Here is a 19,283-nt window from a genome sequence, read left to right on the forward strand (position 1 = left end):
AAAGATTCATGGCATTTAAAACTTTTTTCAACTTTCAAACTAAAAAAAATCAAACCAAAGTTTTCAAAACAAAAATTGAAACGAAAACTTTTAAACAAAAATCTTAAAAATTAAAAAAATTTCAAAACAAAAATTTGAAACGAAAAGTTTTGAAAAATTTTCAAACAAAAAATTTTGAAACAAAAAAAATGAAACAAAAAATTTACAAACAAAAATTTCAAACGAAAAATTTTCAAACAAAAATTTTGAAACGAATATGGTAAAAGTGAAACGTGGTTCGCTTGTAATGTGTGTCAGAATTGGGCCAATGCTGCTTGTACTGAATTGTCTGTAACAGAAGCAAAATTCAAAGCATACATCTGTGACTTTTGTGCTTGAAATCACATTGCGCTTGTGTTCATATTCTTCTATTCATGTTATTATTTGTTTATTCTGCAAAATACTGCGTTTGAAATACAATAACCAGTCCAGTTCTGTTCTCGCTTTTTGTCTCGTCATCTTACCCACCTATGAAAGTTGTAGAAGGCCAAAGTCCTTCTCCTTCATCTGCATATCAAAATGCAGATGAGGGGCACATTTACATATCATTATGTAAATAGATTAATTTGTGATAAAATTAATTGCTTGAAAATTAGTATGCATATTGAATATTATCCTATTATTATGATTAAAATGTTTAAACACCGAGCGTAGTATTAATACAATATTGTATTATGTTGTATTTATTCATGTATGTTATTTCCTTTATAGGCTAATGATATTTAAGTTTATTGCGTGCATCTCATTGCTGGGACATTGTATTATATATAGTATACATGGGGATGAAGGAAGAGAGTTATCATGTTACTCTACATTGGATTAATTAACGAAGAAATAAGCATATTCTATGGATTCATGCATTTAAGTTAGAACTTTGGAAGATGGAGCTACGCTGACAGAGAATTTTTTTTCTCGCGACTCTTCGTCGCCTGGAATACTGTATGTGAGGTCCTTCACAACTCACAGTTGCAGGAAAGCACCAAATGAGTGACAGAATAAGACTCATTATACACAGGAAGGATCCTACTCACTTCCTTTAGTGAAGCAACGCTGAATTGGAAACAGTGATTACAGACGCTCAACTTCTATTGTTGAAAATGTTGTAAAAATTTTAGCGTCAACATGTGAGTTTTTGAATTTGTATAGGTGTGATTTTGTGAGCAGCGAGCTCGAAGCGTCTCTTCCGCCCCCCTTTCACCCATGGCCAGTATCGTCAGCGGACGGGCCTAGAATTTTTACCCAGGATGCACAGCAGTTTTGAAATGTTTACTTTATTTTGATTCATTTTTCTATGGTAAATATTAATATTAACGTATTACGCTCACTCGTTCTTGGAAATACCGTTCTAAATTCATGACTATTTTTGTCAACGTGTATCCCTTTTCGTGCAAGACATTTGGCTCTTGTAACTGTCAAAATTAATAATAACTAAAGATGTTTTCCTCTCTCTCTCTCCTACAAACATGGATGCCGATTAGTAGCAGACAGTTTGAAAGGCAGCCGCAGGAAAATAGGCTTATTTCAAGTACTGTGAGAGATGACAGTTTATGACAGTTATATAAATGTATTCTATGTATATTTTACTTTTATTCTGTATATCATATCATGTATTTCTCTTATTCGTAGTATTAGTTACAAGTGAAAATAATTATGTTGTTGCAAAAATTCCATAGACTTCTGTTGTGAGCAGAAGCTTCAAATGTTACCGCCATTTGAAGTTATGGCAGCACCTGTCAAAGGATTGCTGGGAGTATGTGCATCCAGAAGCAGGTTTCCGAGTTGGTATTTGCGGAAGACCTCCCAGTAGAATCGCCAGAGGCATAAAAACCTTTGTTGAAAGACTCGAAAAGGAGCGAGTCCTTCCTTTTCTTGGTTTTGGTGCGATTAATATACTTGTTCGGTGAGTGAACAAGGGAAGTTGATTCTTAGCTCTAGAAGAGAAAACGTCGTATGACTTCGGAAGGAAGTCATCTATACTTCCTTAAGTCTCGGGCAGTTTTGACCCAGGAAAACGTGTGAGCATCGGTCTCCCAGGGATTTCCTGTTGAACATACATGAACCGACATGTATCGGGAAACCGTGTGTGTGGTGAACTTTGCTTTTACTCAGTGCCTTCTATTGTGACATACATCAAAGCATTAAACAGTGCTAACTTTTGAAAAGTGGTAAAACTCAGTAATACATATTGACGACGATTTACCATGAAAAGTTACTTTTAACATAATTTTTTTTGACACAGTGCTATTTGTAACTCGTATGAAGCAGAACTAAGTAGAATTTTTTTTAAAAACCCCATCTTAGCACAGGGGTACATTTACAACTTCCATTATGGAAGGGGAAACGTAAATATATAATATCTCTAGTTTAGATATTATAGACCTGTCACGCCATTTAAGGCAGTGCCTCCTTGGACTTTTGAACAAGGATCCAAGCAATAGGTAAATTGCTTGTTTTACGGACATATAATATGTCCACTTCAAGATAATTCGTTATCCAGCTTATCAAATTGAAAGAACATTGCAGCTTCTCCAGTGGAATGGAAATGTACAACGACGTGGTGACTTTAAGCCAGAACTGTGTGTGTGTGAGTGATATATCCGCTACAGGAACAGTGCGCCGAACATATTAAATATTTGATCAGTTTAAAAATTTTTTTTTATAGTCGTGAAAGTGTGCATCAATATAAATTTTGTGTTATTGCATTCCTCCTCTCTGAGACTGTCAGAGACTTTGAACTCACAAAATGAGGAGCTAAAAAGTTGTAATTTAAATTCAAAGCATTTTCTGAGATCAAACAGATCTCTAAAAATTAAGTTTAACACATCCTCTTTTATTTTTTTATATATAGTGAAAAGAAAATTTTGGTATATATATATATATATATATATATATATATATATATATATATATATATATATTTCATAGTGTGTGGTGAGTAGTGCACTACCGAAGGAAAGTTCAAAGTTAATGTGTAAATGGAGTGTTAACGTATTATCAGCACTCATCCTATGTTCTACAAACACGGAAATAAACCGCCATCTTTACCCAGTATTTCCATTGGTCTGTTCTTGCTGCAGGGTGAGTACCTGTTACTAATTCAAAATGTTTTGTTTTCAGGAGTGTGAGACAAGGAAGCATTTTCCCTAGTTGTTTGTATAACTGACCAGCTCTCTGAATGGGACCCAGAGAGTATTATGCCCATAGAACCAATGCTTACAGTCATGAGTATAGTGAGTTTTAAAACAGGCTGCTACCTGTTAGTTTAAAGTAGAGATTTTTTTTAAACCTATTTGTTATTTGCATAAACTCACTATAGTAGCTTCTAGGCCATGACTGTCATACAGAGTACCTTGAGATCTGTTGTTCTGGTTAACTAAATTTCATATGCTCTACCGAATTTATATGTGACAGTGGCGGCTTCTACAGGAGATCACCGTTCACTCCAAGCAGGGAATTATGTATGCAGATGCCTGTAATTTGCATATTAGGTAAATGGTTGCTCAGCACACGAACAAGGAAGTTTATTGTGAGGTGCAGGTAGCCAGAGCCGAAACTAAGGATACCAAGAAACACCAACACAAATAAAATTAATAAAATAAGGTGGAGTGGCTGGGAATATTCAAATACCAGGTAACCATTTACCTAATATGCAAATTACAGGCATCTGCATACATAATTCCCTGCTTGGAGTGAACGGTGATCTCCTGTAGAAGCCGCCACTGCCACATATAAATTCGGTAGAGCATATGAAATTTAGTTAACCAGAACAACAGATCTCAAGGTACTCTGTATGACAGTCATGGCCTTGGAAGCTACTATAATGAGTTTATGCAAATAACAAATAGGTTTTAAAAAAACTCTACTTTAAACTAACAGGTATCAGCCTGTTTTAAAACTCACTATACTCATGACTGTAAGCATTGGTTCTATGGGCATAATACTCTCTGGGCCCCATTCAGAGAGCTGGTCAGTTATACAAACAACTAGGGAAAATGCTTCCTTGTCTCACACTCCTGAAAACAAAACATTTTGAATTAGTAACAGGTACTCACCCTGCAGCAAGAACAGACCAATGGAAATACTGGGTAAAGATGGCGGTTTATTTCCGTGTTTGTAGAACATAGGATGAGTGCTGATAATACGTTAACACTCCATTTACACATTAACTTTGAACTTTCCTTCGGTAGTGCACTACTCACCACACACTATGAAATATATATATATATATATATATATATATATATATATATATATATATATATATATATATATATATATATACACCAAAATTTTCTTTTCACTATATATAAAAAAAATAAAAGAGGATGTGTTAAACTTAATTTTTAGAGATCTGTTTGATCTCAGAAAATGCTTTGAATTTAAATTACAACTTTTTAGCTCCTCATTTTGTGAGTTCAAAGTCTCTGACAGTCTCAGAGAGGAAGAATGCAATAACACAAAATTTATATTGATGCACACTTTCACGACTATAAAAAAAAATTTTTTAAACTGATCAAATATTTAATATGTTTGGCGCACTGTTCCTGTAGCGGATATATCACTCACACACACACAGTTCTGGCTTAAAGTCACCACGTCGTTGTACATTTCCATTCCACTGGAGAAGCTGCAATGTTCTTTCAATTTGATAAGCTGGATAACGAATTATCTTGAAGTGGACATATTATATGTCCGTAAAACAAGCAATTTACCTATTGCTTTTATCCTTGTTCAAAAGTCCAAGGAGGCACTGCCTTAAATGGCGTGACAGGCCTATAATATCTAAACTAGAGATATTATATATTTACGTTTCCCCTTCCATACTGGAAGTTGTAAATGTACCCCTGTGCTAAGATGGGGTTTTAAAAAAAAAAAATTCTACTTAGTTCTGCTTCATACGAGTTACAGATAGCACTGTGTCAAAAAAAATTATGTTAAAAGTAACTTTTCATGGTAAATCGTCGTCAATATGTATTACTGAGTTTTACCACTTTTCAAAAGTTAGCACTGTTTAATGCTTTGATGTATGTCACAATAGAAGGCACTGAGTAAAAGCAAAGTTCACCACACACACGGTTTCCCGATACATGTCGGTTCATGTATGTTCAACAGGAAATCCCTGGGAGACCGATGCTCACACGTTTTCCTGGGTCAAAACTGCCCGAGACTTAAGGAAGTATAGATGACTTCCTTCCAAAGTCATACGACGTTTTCTCTTCTAGAGCTAAGAATCAACTTCCCTTGTTCACTCACCGAACAAGTATATTAATCGCACCAAAACCAAGAAAAGGAAGGACTCGCTCCTTTTCGAGTCTTTCAACAAAGGTTTTTATGCCTCTGGCGATTCTACTGGGAGGTCTTCCGCAAATACCAACTCGGAAACCTGCTTCTGGATGCACATACTCCCAGCAATCCTTTGACAGGTGCTGCCATAACTTCAAATGGCGGTAACATTTGAAGCTTCTGCTCACAACAGAAGTCTATGGAATTTTTGCAACAACATAATTATTTTCACTTGTAACTAATACTACGAATAAGAGAAATACATGATATGATATACAGAATAAAAGTAAAATATACATAGAATACATTTATATAACTGTCATAAACTGTCATCTCTCACAGTACTTGAAATAAGCCTATTTTCCTGCGGCTGCCTTTCAAACTGTCTGCTACTAATCGGCATCCATGTTTGTAGGAGAGAGAGAGAGGAAAACATCTTTAGTTATTATTAATTTTGACAGTTACAAGAGCCAAATGTCTTGCACGAAAAGGGATACACGTTGACAAAATTAGTCATGAATTTAGAACGGTATTTCCAAGAACGAGTGAGCGTAATACGTTAATATTAATATTTACCATAGAAAAATGAATCAAAATAAAGTAAACATTTCAAAACTGCTGTGCATCCTGGGTAAAAATTCTAGGCCCGTCCGCTGACGATACTGGCCATGGGTGAAAGGGGGGCGGAAGAGACGCTTCGAGCTCGCTGCTCACAAAATCACACCTATACAAATTCAAAAACTCACATGTTGACGCTAAAATTTTTACAACATTTTCAACAATAGAAGTTGAGCGTCTGTAATCACTGTTTCCAATTCAGCGTTGCTTCACTAAAGGAAGTGAGTAGGATCCTTCCTGTGTATAATGAGTCTTATTCTGTCACTCATTTGGTGCTTTCCTGCAACTGTGAGTTGTGAAGGACCTCACATACAGCATTCCAGGCGACGAAGAGTCGCGAGAAAAAAATTCTCTGTCAGCGTAGCTCCGTCTTCCAAAGTTCTAACTTAAATGCATGAATCCATAGAATATGCTTATTTCTTCGTTAATTAATCCAATGTAGAGTAATATGATAACTCTCTTCCTTCATCCCCATGTATACTATATATAATACAATGTCCCAGCAATGAGATGCACGCAATAAACTTAAATATCATTAGCCTATAAAGGAAATAACATACATGAATAAATACAACATAATACAATATTGTATTAATACTACGCTCGGTGTTTAAACATTTTAATCATAATAATAGGATAATATTCAATATGCATACTAATTTTCAAGCAATTAATTTTATCACAAATTAATCTATTTACATAATGATATGTAAATGTGCCCCTCATCTGCATTTTGATATGCAGATGAAGGAGAAGGAGTTCGGCCTTCTACAAAGTCACCTTACCCGCATAGGAGGGTAAGATGACGAAAGTGATATGGGGTCAATAAAAGTGAAATATCATCGTAACTTTTGAATTTAAAACCATAAAACAATTAACAGAGTAAAACGAAAGTGTAATAATTGCCGTGAACATAAAATCGAAACATTTCATCAACACAAGGCTGACAAAACATGCATAGAAGCTTACTATCGGTGCCGGTGCTGTGTCATCAGTTATAGCTCAGAATACGAAATAAATAAATGCAACTAAATGGGGATGGAACTGATGCACAACACGGTACTTAACTGTAAAATCGTGGTTGAATTTAAATAAAATTCAAATGTTTCTAATTTAGAAAATGACTAGTTGGGGGAAAAGGTGAGAGAAAGAGAAAGATTATGACTAAAAGATAAAAGGATGAGCACTAGCCTGATAGTTCCAATAAAGCTGGTGTCGTCCTAGTCATCTGGTATGATGAATATTCTCCCCTGGAAGAGCCTGGATAGCTAGAGACAGTCAACATCTGGATCTCTATCCTGTTGATCTGCAAGGGGCGTCGATAATGCGTCTTTGCGATGTTGTCCTTCTACACCTTCATTCTACTACTCTGGTGACAAACTTAAAGGTGTCTGCGGCGATAAACCGTCAGAATGGTACTCTTTGACTTGTGGAGTCGGTGGTCCTCCAATGGTGGGATCCGCTTCTCTCCGATGATCCTGCACCTGTCCCAATCGTGTATTGAATACCCCTTGTTGTTCTGTTCCTCGTAGTTTTGATCAATTCAAGAATGATGACCTAATCGGGAAGTATCAGGCTGTGCTTGAAGGTATGCGGAAAGGAAAGAAGGAAGCTAGTCGAGTTTATTTAACAAATCTGCATTTACAACATGTGTCTGAGAATGTACACTTCTAAACAAAGTTTTCTTTCAAAGCTTTCAAAAGTTCATGCTTCTTTATATCCAATACACAGTTACTTCATTTCCAATAGACAGATACTTCACAGTCAACTTACCCTCCCTTCCCCTACTTGTTATTTTGTATCTTTCTGCATGGTAATGTACCGACTCACTGGCAGTAGCTGATCTGCACTTCTTTCTCGAAAGCAAGTGCGCGTTCTTCTTCATCTGTCTTACTACCCACATCAAATCCCTCTCTTTTATCTTATATTTAAAAAAAAAATTAAATTATCCTTTAAAGAACTCCTCTTCGCATACATCCAAAGGGCTGTAACATCAAGTTTTCAGGGCAAACCAGAAGCAAATCTACAGAGGTTATTCCAGTGCATGTTAGATCTTGCCAGTGACTGCATCGCTGCATAATACATGCACTTTAAACAGAAATGTAATATCCTAGTTTTTCTTTTTTTTTTTTCGTTTTATTTGATATTCTTAATCTCAGTATTTAACCGTCGGAATATCCTATATTGTTTTTAGTTTCAAGATTTTTTTCATAACAATTAGAAATTATATTTATTGTATATTCATACGGGTCAAACAAGTAAAGCAGTCATGCTAATTCCCTGCCTCTCCATTACCCACCCCCAAATTTCTGTTCTCTTTCTAAAAGCAGTACTTATTCAAATTACTACATTTTTTATACAAAAATTAGCACTTTTTGGGTAAATACGTAATCTTCCGTTGGATCACTTCAAAATTTTGTTTTTAATTATATGTTTTCTTTCCTATTTCCGGGAGAAAAATGAAGTCAAGTTGAGATTTCAAGTATTCTAATCAGCCTTCCTCAAAGGGTACGACGTAATGAAACACTAATTATCATAATACATTGAGTGCTCACTAAATTGCGCCCACCAACCTGATAGTTGAAGATTTCCATGGGGATCTGACACCATATATTCCTGATGACATCCCACCATGAACCCACAGATGTCGGTGCGAAATTCATGACACGAAGAGCTCATCCCACAGCATCCCATAAATGTTCTATAGGATTAAGATCCGGTGATATAGGGGAGATTTCATATGCTACAGATCCGTGGAATGTTCCTTAAGCCAAGCAAGTACAGTCATGTGTTGGTGGCACTGTGCATTGTCGTCCTGGAAAATGCAATCTTCGTGTGGGTAGAAGTGTTGTATTGTAGGGTCTATCTGCTGGTATCCAATGGATGTCTTACTGTAGTCCATGCATAACAACGGTCCCAGTCCATGCCACCAGAAACATCCTCAAACTATACAGCCATCCCACCTGCTTGTACAATACTCACCATGCACAAGGGGTCCATAGCTTCATGCTATTGGCGCCATACATGCATATGCCCGTCCGAGAGGAGTAGCACAATATCGGACCAATACATCCTTTTCTAATCAATCATCCACGGTCCAAGTGGCGTGTTCCTGTGCCCAAGCGTGACGAAGTCGGCGGTGATAAAAAAAAAAAAAAGTCGTGTGCTGCGGAACTTCATGTTTCCCAGTGTACACTGTATAGTTGCGTGGGATAGGGTATTGTGTATCCATCATTGTATTGGTCACGTAATCCCTGGACACTAATGGTTCGTTTGGCTGTCACGTGACACTGCCCCACATTTTGAACTTCCGTACGTCCCTGGAGTTCCGTCTCTTGGAAACCGTTAGCCCATTTTCTTTCCACTCCTTCACTACACGGGGACGGGCGCATCCGACAAGTATCGCTGTCTGGGTTATTGACGCATCTATTGCTCGGGTACCCACAATCATGCCCTATTGGAATGTGAATATATCCTGCCCACCTCCTATTATAAGTGTGTAGCCTCAGGTGTGTTCTTTCTCTGTAAAACTACCACTTGAGATGGTTATGTAATCAGCTCGGCAGCTGGCCATATTTTCTGATGTGGAGGAGTGGTTGAAATTCAGTGATCACTCAGTGTATAAATTTTCACTGAGAAAAAAATGTAGGTGGCGTACTTAAAAAGGTAGGTTACATGCATAATTCCTGTAGTTTTTGGACTTAACGTACAGCAGACGTATAACTGAAAACGCACGTTTTATAATACTTTCTATATAAGTGTTCCATCAGTACGTACTTTCCGTCTGAAACAATGTAGGCGGTCAGGATCTCACATATAACATATAGCTGACGAAGGTAACATAGTACATATATGTATGTAATATAAGGAAGACTGTTAGATATTAGACATCCTGCAACGGCATGATGTAACATCTAAGGGCAGTGAGTAACGTATGCTCCATACTGATTTCTGTAATAAGCAAGAGGATTCCGTATATTTGTTTAACATACCGCTGTCCGGAGAACGGATTTTTCTCAGTGAAATTTCGCAGAAACGCCGGGGACCGCGGTGTCTCAGTAGTAGAGCGTTCACCTCTGGTGCCTGGGGTCCCGGGTTCAAACCCTGCTCCCACTAAGTGAACTTTGTGGTGGACAAACACCGTGTGCGTGGGTTTTCTCGGGGTTCTCCCGTTTCCTCCCACTTTCTTCATTCCACCATTTCAATCATTTCTCATAAGCCTAGCCTAGCCGGCATAAACGTGGAACGTAAAACTCAAAGATTTCATTTCTTTTTTCCCCCCAGAATCGCCAGAAAGTTCTGAAATTTGGATTGGTACAACACCCTGCATAGATCCCAACCTCGCCTTTACTTTCTACAAGGACGACGACTTGAAACAGTTGAACGTGGAAAACGTAGTGCGGTTTTGGCCTGCAGATCCACAAATAATATAATCATGAGATTTTGGCACTCATGGATGTTGCCCAAGGCAATGTAACCTTCTTTCCCGAATGAGGTGAACTATCACAATTCTTACATAGTATATCAATGTTTCACGCCCCCCCCCCCCAAAAAAAAATCAAAGAACTTATGATCCATCCTGGTTTTTACACACTCACTCACACACATACATATTACCGACATAAGACCGACATAAATATTACTGAGCAGATGATTATTTAAAAAAAACTCTATAATATAATTTGCAAATATTTGTAATAATATTAAATGCTATGAATTAATGTGTTATACTTACGATTCCAGCAACTGCAATAATCCAAGTTACGACTTCAATATTCTGTACAATTTCAGACACCAGAATCATTATCTATAAAATTATTGAGTCTGTAGAAGGAAAATATAAATAATACTTAGAATGTAAAGTGTAAAAAAATACATTGACATTTTGTAAAATGATTACTTATATCAAATCGAAGAAGATAATTACAATAAACGTGGGTCAAGAATCCATTCGTACAGTGATGCAGGTTATCTATCCACAAAATCTGTACGCGATGGGAGACTTTGAACTGACCGAAAATTAGTTAAAGAATACATAACACGCATCTTATTATTTTATGACATGTGCTTTATAAGTCGAAATAAATTGGGACAAACAGGATGTTTTTAATCACACTGCTGTCGAAAACATAAACCGGTATTTGGACTAAAAGTAGACTTAGTAAAAGCACAAATTCTTTAGTGGTAATTCGACCCCAATGTCACAACAGACAGTAGGCGGAGAATAGCTCAAAAATTTCAAATAGTGGAGATAAAGCAGAGTAACATAGGCCTATGCAAGGGATTCCAAAACTACGGACTAGCATACAAGTTTGAACTCACTCTGATAGAGTAATAATAATAATAATAATAATAATAATAATAATAATAATAATAATAATAATAATAATAATAATAATAATAATAATAATAATAATGACGAAACCTGTATTCCATTAACTTTCATTCTGAGTGTGTGTCATTCTGAGGAAACAAGATTCGATTGCGAGCGTCATTACAGTCGTGGAAAACAAGCAAAAAGGTTTGAGAACCAAATAGGGATGATTGCTTATGCTTTAATTATATTTTTTTCATAGTAAAAATAAGAAACCAAAACAATATTTTCATACGCTTTTATAGTTTAATTAAAATGACAATAATATTATATATCCTTTGATATGATGTACACAGAATTTCCTAAATTGGGGGAATTTCAAGTACTCGATCTTATTTCTTTTTAGGATAAGTGTGATATACGAGGAAACATAGAAAGGTCTTTGGCTTTTTTTAACGTTTACAGCGTGTTATACATTTGCGAAAAGGTGCGTTAGGCTTTTCTTAGAACGGACCTAATGTAACTACCGATTTGTTCCAGCGCACGGCGTTGTTATCAGTTGCCAAAAATGGCCAGGGTGTCCGCCAAGGATCTTATAAAATAGAGGATCTGCCCATACAACAAAATCTTGAAGCCATACGTCACAGTTTCGCCACCCCTACTCCGCCCACTCCGCCCAATAGGATCGCAATGTTTTGAGCCAACAATCATGGTGGAAACGAAAGTAGCCAATCAGACGATGGCAGAAATGAGAGTAGCCAATCAGACGTGCCGATGCTCGGTTGTTTTTGGCTTCATCGGTTTAATAGGATGAAAATACATATGGGCAGATCCTCTATTTATAACATCGTTGGTGTCCACGCCATATAAGCAGAAACATTTTATTTGTTTCCTATCCTGCAGGGAACACACAACCATATAATATCCACAGGGAAATGAATTCCGTGAATGGGAATAAGTGATTAGCAGTGCGATGTGTGCAGTGATGGTGCAAAGAGCTTGAGAATTTACGAGAATGTGTCCAGGATAATGTGTGATCGAGTCGACCTCATTCCTTTATGACTTTGGACAGCGTTACGCGTGTTAAAGAAATGGTAATAGTGGATCCACGTGTTCATCTGAATGACATTTCCAAAGCAAGAAGTCATGTTGGTGGGCTACGTCTAAGCTTCTTAATATTATGTCAACAAGATCAAGCGAATGATTGTCAATGAACTATTTACAGCGAGCGTTGCGTCAAGGAGAGCAACAGTTTTCTACTCTTTGTCATTGGCGACGAAATATGGATACTACATTACACTCTCGAGTCAAGGGCTGCCCAGAATCTACTTTAGACAACACCACTCAACTGTGCAGTTAACTTTTCCTTTCCGTCTATTGCCCAGCACACGAACCATCCAAAAGCTTCGAACGCAAACAGAAGGCCAAGAAGTGAAGAATGTTAAAAGAATAAGTAGATATTTTTTTCTTTCTAAGCATGATTAAAGATTTACAAATACTTCTTTTTTTTTTAATCCGAGATTGTTCCTTCGCAGTTTAGCTTCAGTAACACTATGTAATGTTCTCTGGCAGAAAATGTCTTTAATCATGCTTAGAAAGAAAAAAAAATATCTACTTATTCTTTTAACATTCTTCACTTCTTGGCCTTCTGTTTGCGTTCGAAGCTTTTGGATGGTTCGTGTGCTGGGCAATAGACGGAAAGGAAAAGTTAACTGCACAGTTGAGTGGTGTTGTCTAAAGTAGATTCTGGGCAGCCCTTGACTCGAGAGTGTAATGTAGTATCCATATTTCGTCGCCAATGACAAAGAGTAGAAAACTGTTGCTCTCCTTGAGAAACTGCTATAAGCATCTTTCTCTTTTCTGCATTACAGATCAGTTGGTATTTTTATTTATTATATTACTTGAAAGGTTTCATAGATTCATATCAGTGACAAATATTTTTAACGACACGAAAGTGCACGTGTCTGTGCCAATTTGGAGCTCTTGCATTATTTGTGCGTGCTTCTAGATTCGACTCTCTGTGGGGAAGTCATTAGTAGGGTCGTTGATTTGAAATTTATGGTCCTTTTCCAGCATCCAATTTGGAAAGCCATCGCTCTATATTTAATTTACCAATAATAATAATAATAATAATAATAATAATAATAATAATAATAATAATAATAATAATAATAATAATAATAATAATAATAATAATAAAAATTCTGATATTATAGTCCCGAATTATGGTCTACCAAACGACTTTCAGTGAGTGATGTCTGGTGAACACATCGACCCCTAACGCTATTTTTACTGGATTTCTAGGCCAACCAGATTGCATATAGTTGAGTTTTTTGAGGTCCCCACATTGATCCAAATGCGATTGCTACTGAGTTTCTAGGCCCACCAAAATGGTTTTAGTTGAGTGATGTATAGTCAGCAAATTGACCCCAATGATGTCGTTACTAGATTTCTAAGCAACCAGACGGCTTTCAGTTGAGTAATACGTTTTCACACATTATTACTGGATATCTGATCCTATCACACTTAAAGTGAAATGTGACCATTAAGTGATGTGTGGTAAGTACGTTGACCCCAACGCGTTTACTACTGGGCATTCTAGGCTTACCATATTGCTTTGAGTGATGTATGGTTAGCACATGGATCCCAACTCAAATATAAATGGGATACTAGGTCTATCACATGGCTTTGGCAATTAGAAACGTTGCACTATCAGTGTTTGCTCGCTGCACACTGACGTGCTACTCCTCCTTACATAGTAAGGGCTTTGCCTTAAAATATTACTTCCAACAGGGGGCGCAGTGGCTCAGTGGTAGAGAATTCACTTCCGGTGCTTGGAGTCCCTGGTTCGGTCCCAGCTCGCGCCGTGTGGACTTTGTGATGGACAAATACAGTGCTCGTGGATTTTCTCGGAGTTCTCCCGTTTCCTCCCACTTTCTTCATTCCACAATTTCATTCATTTCTCATCATCACCGTCTTCTTTAGCCTAACCGGCATAAGCGTGGGACGTAAGACTTAAAGATTTCATTTCATTTTTCACTACTTCCAACAACCCTGACCATTGCACCACACTCCTGACGTGTTTCCAACTTTTCAGAATGACAAATGAAATGTTTCAGGTTTAACTTCCCACGTTTATGTCCTTTATGCTCATTGAGACGGATGCTTTAGGTCAGTGAATGATGATGAACTAATTGGTGGAATGAGAATGTGAGACGAAATGGGAGTAATCCGAGAAATCCCACCGACACAATGTTGTTCTCCTCAAATTTAGCCGGCAATCGATCAGAAGTAAGCACTCTACCACTGCGAGCCACTATGTCTCCCCAAAGAAGGAATAGATGGTCTATCAAGATAACTCAATAGTATAAAAATTTTAAGTAATGTTCTTGTTGAATAATAACTTCATTACAATTATCTTTTGTGAACGCACATAGAAAATTGTTTATACATGATATCGTAGATCAACTTTACTGTTCCGAAAATATTTCTCTGTTTACACTGTAGAAGTTACGTTTCTGTTTTATTTTTTTTTCTTTCTTTTGTTCCTCCCTTGCTATAGTGAAATGTATCTATCTATTATACATATTTAAAAAAATCCCCCAATAATCTTTAAAGTCTTCAATCCTATAAGTCATATGGGTATTTCACAATAGTACCATTGCTGTTTCAAAATAGATCAAATACAGGGGCTATTTAAAAACACATGTTTTCACTTTTTCCAGAAAAATTGAACGTGATAACGAAATCACCTTAGTTATTTTCAAAAATATTTGTGTAACGTATATAATGGTCTTTTTAAATGTTTCTAACCTAAGCAGTACTTTCTGTACACTCAAAAGTATAGTTTTTTCGTTTTACAATTACCCCACTTGACTCTAGCCTAGCCGGCATTAGCGTAGGACGTAAAACTCAAAGATTTTATTTTCATTTCTAGACATCACTTCCCTCACACTCTTTTCATATAGGTTATACGTAAGTCTTTTGTCACCACAAATGCAACTGTAGCAACTATCAACTGATAACAATCTTTATGTCAGGTTTTCCTCTCTCCTTTCCTCTATAAGAAACATTACAATTATGAAGATTTCTCAGTAACACCCCGTCACCTGAGAAAATACGGAACGTTGTCCTGGCTTAACATAATACTCTTATCTAAGGGTAGAATGGACTTATAGGAATGTAGCCTTCGTCCCATTCTCACGTAGTACATCAAGCACTTGTTGGTAATAACCGAGCCGCCCTCTCGACTAACAACGAGAAAATAATAATAATACATTTCAAATACATTATTATTATTACTAAAAGTATAATGTTTATGTTAGTTTGTTGAAATTTAGTGTCCCTTTTCAGCTCTGAAGCTATATGAGACAAGGACATACAGTTTAAGGTGGAATCCGAACCACCGTAATGCCTTAGAAGTTCAAGGCTTTTCCACCGAGAACCGAACCAGTGACCCCATAGATCAAGGGCGCGTGCTAGCTCTATAATATGTATGTGTTTCAGTTCTAAGAAAACGTACTATTTAATCATGTTATTAGCTTAAAATAGAAATATAAATCATTGAACAAACCAACGTTTATTTAAAAATAATAACTGTGTTTAACAGTTTCGCCAATTAACTAAACATATTGGCCCTTATGCAGAGTCGTTTTGACATGATTAACGTCATACTGAATGCCCGACTGCTGCAGGAAACATATGTTAGTCTAACTCTTTAGTGTGGCACTAATCTTGCTTCAGAATGACTGCATAAGGCCCATTGACTTTATCAGACACACTGTTGCTTTGTTCAGTGATTGATATTTCTAGTTCAAGTTATTTAGGATGACAAACTAGTATGAACCAATTACTCATGTTGTTAAGTATGGAAAACGTAGTAAGAGCACACCATTGACTAGTTTCCAACTGCCATATTATTTGTTGATACTTTTGAGCCACACACTCTGCCTCAAGCAGAAAAAAAACACACTGTAGAATGTCATTTGTAGTCTGTATTTCCCCCCTATTAAACCGACGATATATATTTAACTTGTTTTCTATATACTAAATACGAAGTATGTTCAAAAAGAAACCAAGCTTTTGAAATAGTACGCCCACCGGTAGGAAGCGCACTGTGACTACTGAGCGCACCTAACGGCAGATTTAGATAAGAAATTGCCCTTTACCGCGTTTTACTATGTCCGTTAGTTGTCGAGCTACAACCGCGGAAGTGAGCACCTGCACAAGCTGTTCCCCGGCTTAATGATAGAGTGACAGTGAAAGGCCTTGAACAACGTGTGTGAAATTTTGCTACAAATTTGGCAATACATTCATTCAGGGCCTCCTCTTTAAGAAAAAGCACTGAGTAATTGGTAAAGATCAAGGTGATGTTGATAATGTGCCTTTTGATTGGAAAGGCATTATCCATCATGAATGTGTATCACGTGGTTAGATGGAAAACAAGCATTTGTATCAGGACATTTTAGCACGGTTGAGGGATGTGCGCAAGAAGAAGGCTGATTAGTGGGAAAACCAGACCTGGATGGTACAGTGTGCCAATGCGCCTACGTGCGTCGCTTCTCATCCGTAGTTATCTGGCAAAACATCAGACTCCCGTTGTCCCATTCATCCTATTCTCCAGCATTTTTTCGTTTCTTGAAGATCACTTTGAAAGGACGTCGTTTCTAAACCATAGAGGAGTTTCAGTGCAATGCGACAAGAGTCCTGTGCACCATCTCAGAAAGTATGTTTCAGGAAGTTTTCCAAAAACAGCAGAAGCATGGGAACGGTGCATTGCCAATAGACGAGAGTATATTGTACTTAAAATGTTGTACAATGAGCAATAAAATGTTATATCGAAAATTCGGTTTTGTTTTTGAACATGTCTCGTATATGCTGAAAAATGATCAGTGCGCAAAAGTGATTAGGCAATTGTTTACGTTTGTAAGAGAGTAATAGAAAATATTTAACACTTACCCACTAATACTTGTTCTATGACAATTTAGAGCCTTAAAATAAATCAATAGACTTTGTATTTTGATTATGAATATTAAATTTAAAATTTAGATACCACTTTTCATATCCATGGATATACAGTATTTACTTACAATTAAATTTTTCTGAACGTAAGAAAAAACTTGTTTTACATTGCCGTTTAACATATGACAATATCTCTAATAGCACTAATTTCAGAAACTAAACTTTTACATGCTGTTTCATTAAGCATAGATTCAAACATTTAGAAATTTGTGATCAATAAACATTGCTTCCAATACTTTTTACGTTACTGACAAGATAAGTAATCCATAAATTAGATTATTTTACTTGAATATAACAGTAATAGTTCCTAAACACATGTTGCAGTGTGGTTTCTATTGCATCAAAAACCCAACATGCGAACTTCAGTTATTATCGATACGGTAACAATACATTTATTAATTGATTATCTTTCATTACTTCTGAGTCTATCAGTAACTTGCACTTCTATTAATTAATCAGTTTTTAAATATATTTTCGGATATACACCACTGTCTTATAAGAGTATGTATAAACGATTTTTTTTCTGTCCTTAAATATATGAAATTAACGTCGTGTTTCAACTCATTATTATCATTATTCTATGCTTCAGAGCGTCTAAAATCAGTAGACCTACAGTAAATTCGCTTGTCACGTACAACAATTGAAAATCGAAGCTATAACGTTAGCATTACTAAAATTTCAGTGTAATTGCATTAAGGATGTGCTATTTTTAAGTAAATAATTTTAAATATTGTTATAATTTTACATATATAGAACAAAACCAGAAATATAAAGAAATGATTCAAATTATTTTGACTTAACAGTTATTTTCTGTATCATTACAGAGTTACGAATAATCTTAGTAATCAAGACAGAACTACAAGTACTACAAATGTAGTAATATTTTTACAACTATTAAACATTTTAAATGTCCTTCTGTTTTAACCAGCAGATACTAAAAAGACCCTTAACGGTATGACTTCTAAGCGTTTATAACTTTGTTCCATGTCTTGCGAAGCTATGATTTTAACATTATTCTAAATTTATGCTAAATGCTTGAGGAAAAAAGCAGCTGAAACACTGAAAATGTCTGAAAGTACACTGCATATGCTTTTACAAATGTATCCCCATTTTCCAACTTCCAGTTACAAATTCCATCAAAGCTAAAAGGGCAGTATCTTGAAATGCAATCCCATTAAAGAAAATATAAAACATTTCAGATCTTGCACTAAATAGTAGAAACAACTTAATCCTTCTGGATCATTAGAGTCGTTAATTTCAAGAATTGAACCTATTTTAGAGGTTGTGAAACACACATGACGATCTTTGGTGAGTATTTCTAACTCTTGCCTTCCTTCCCTGTCAGGCTTTGGCCATTTTGAATCATCTTGCTTCAGAATATCCGAGTTCTCTACAATTCGCTGCAATTCCTTCATCACAGTGGGATGAATAAACATCTCCTTTCTCACCATGGTATCATTTTTATATCTAGAGTTATTGGCATAACGGACTCGACCGTTCGGCCGAAATTCAAACTCGAGGAATTCATGTCCAAATCTCCCTTTGTGTCCAACATAATAACGAACGTAAAATTCATGTCGAAAATTCATACTTTGTTCTTTGAGCTTCTAAAACGTCAAGGACACTTAAATCTTCTAAAAAAAGAATACTTGTTGTTCCAGACTAAGCACGCACAGAAAATAGTTCTTACTGAGGTTGCACAGTTTATACTCTTCTTTCTTCTTCCTTCGACATTACTTAAAATCAAACGTTCGCAGAGCGCTAGTATCGCTTGACAGTTAGAAGATACACAACGGCAATTTCAACTTTTTTTTTTTAAAGAAAGTTATGTTAACAATATCTGGAACAGATATTCTCCTTTTTGTGTAATTGAGAACAGGTAATCAAATTAAATAATTTTCTTCCATTTCCCTGGCTTTAAAGAATTCTCTAAAACACTGAAATCGCACTGTTATTTTTTGGTGCATGCGCAAATTATTACGTAGGGATTGATAATATAGGCCTACCT

At 36.3% G+C, this 19,283-nt stretch overlaps 1 protein-coding gene and 1 pseudogene across 1 annotated transcript in view; both read right to left on the bottom strand.

Annotated features, from left to right (window-relative positions):
• LOC145664848 (uncharacterized) overlaps positions 1-17,316 on the bottom strand; it is a 36,135-nt gene extending 18,819 nt beyond the window's left edge. The window contains exons 1-2 of the mRNA XM_081731863.1: positions 17,213-17,316; positions 10,676-10,764 (exon numbers count right to left, since the gene is read on the bottom strand). Coding sequence (XP_081587989.1) covers positions 10,676-10,744 — 69 coding nt within the window. The 5' untranslated portion in view covers positions 10,745-10,764; positions 17,213-17,316. The remainder of the gene's footprint in view (positions 1-10,675; positions 10,765-17,212) is intronic.
• Positions 17,289-18,975, bottom strand: LOC145664849 (protein mago nashi homolog pseudogene; annotated as a pseudogene).
• Between the last annotated feature and the right edge of the window lie 308 nt (positions 18,976-19,283).

The sequence above is a fragment of the Thermobia domestica genome, chromosome 11 (assembly GCF_964235325.1).
Source record: "Thermobia domestica chromosome 11, izTheDome1.hap1.1, whole genome shotgun sequence".
Classification (NCBI taxonomy): domain Eukaryota; kingdom Metazoa; phylum Arthropoda; class Insecta; order Zygentoma; family Lepismatidae; genus Thermobia; species Thermobia domestica.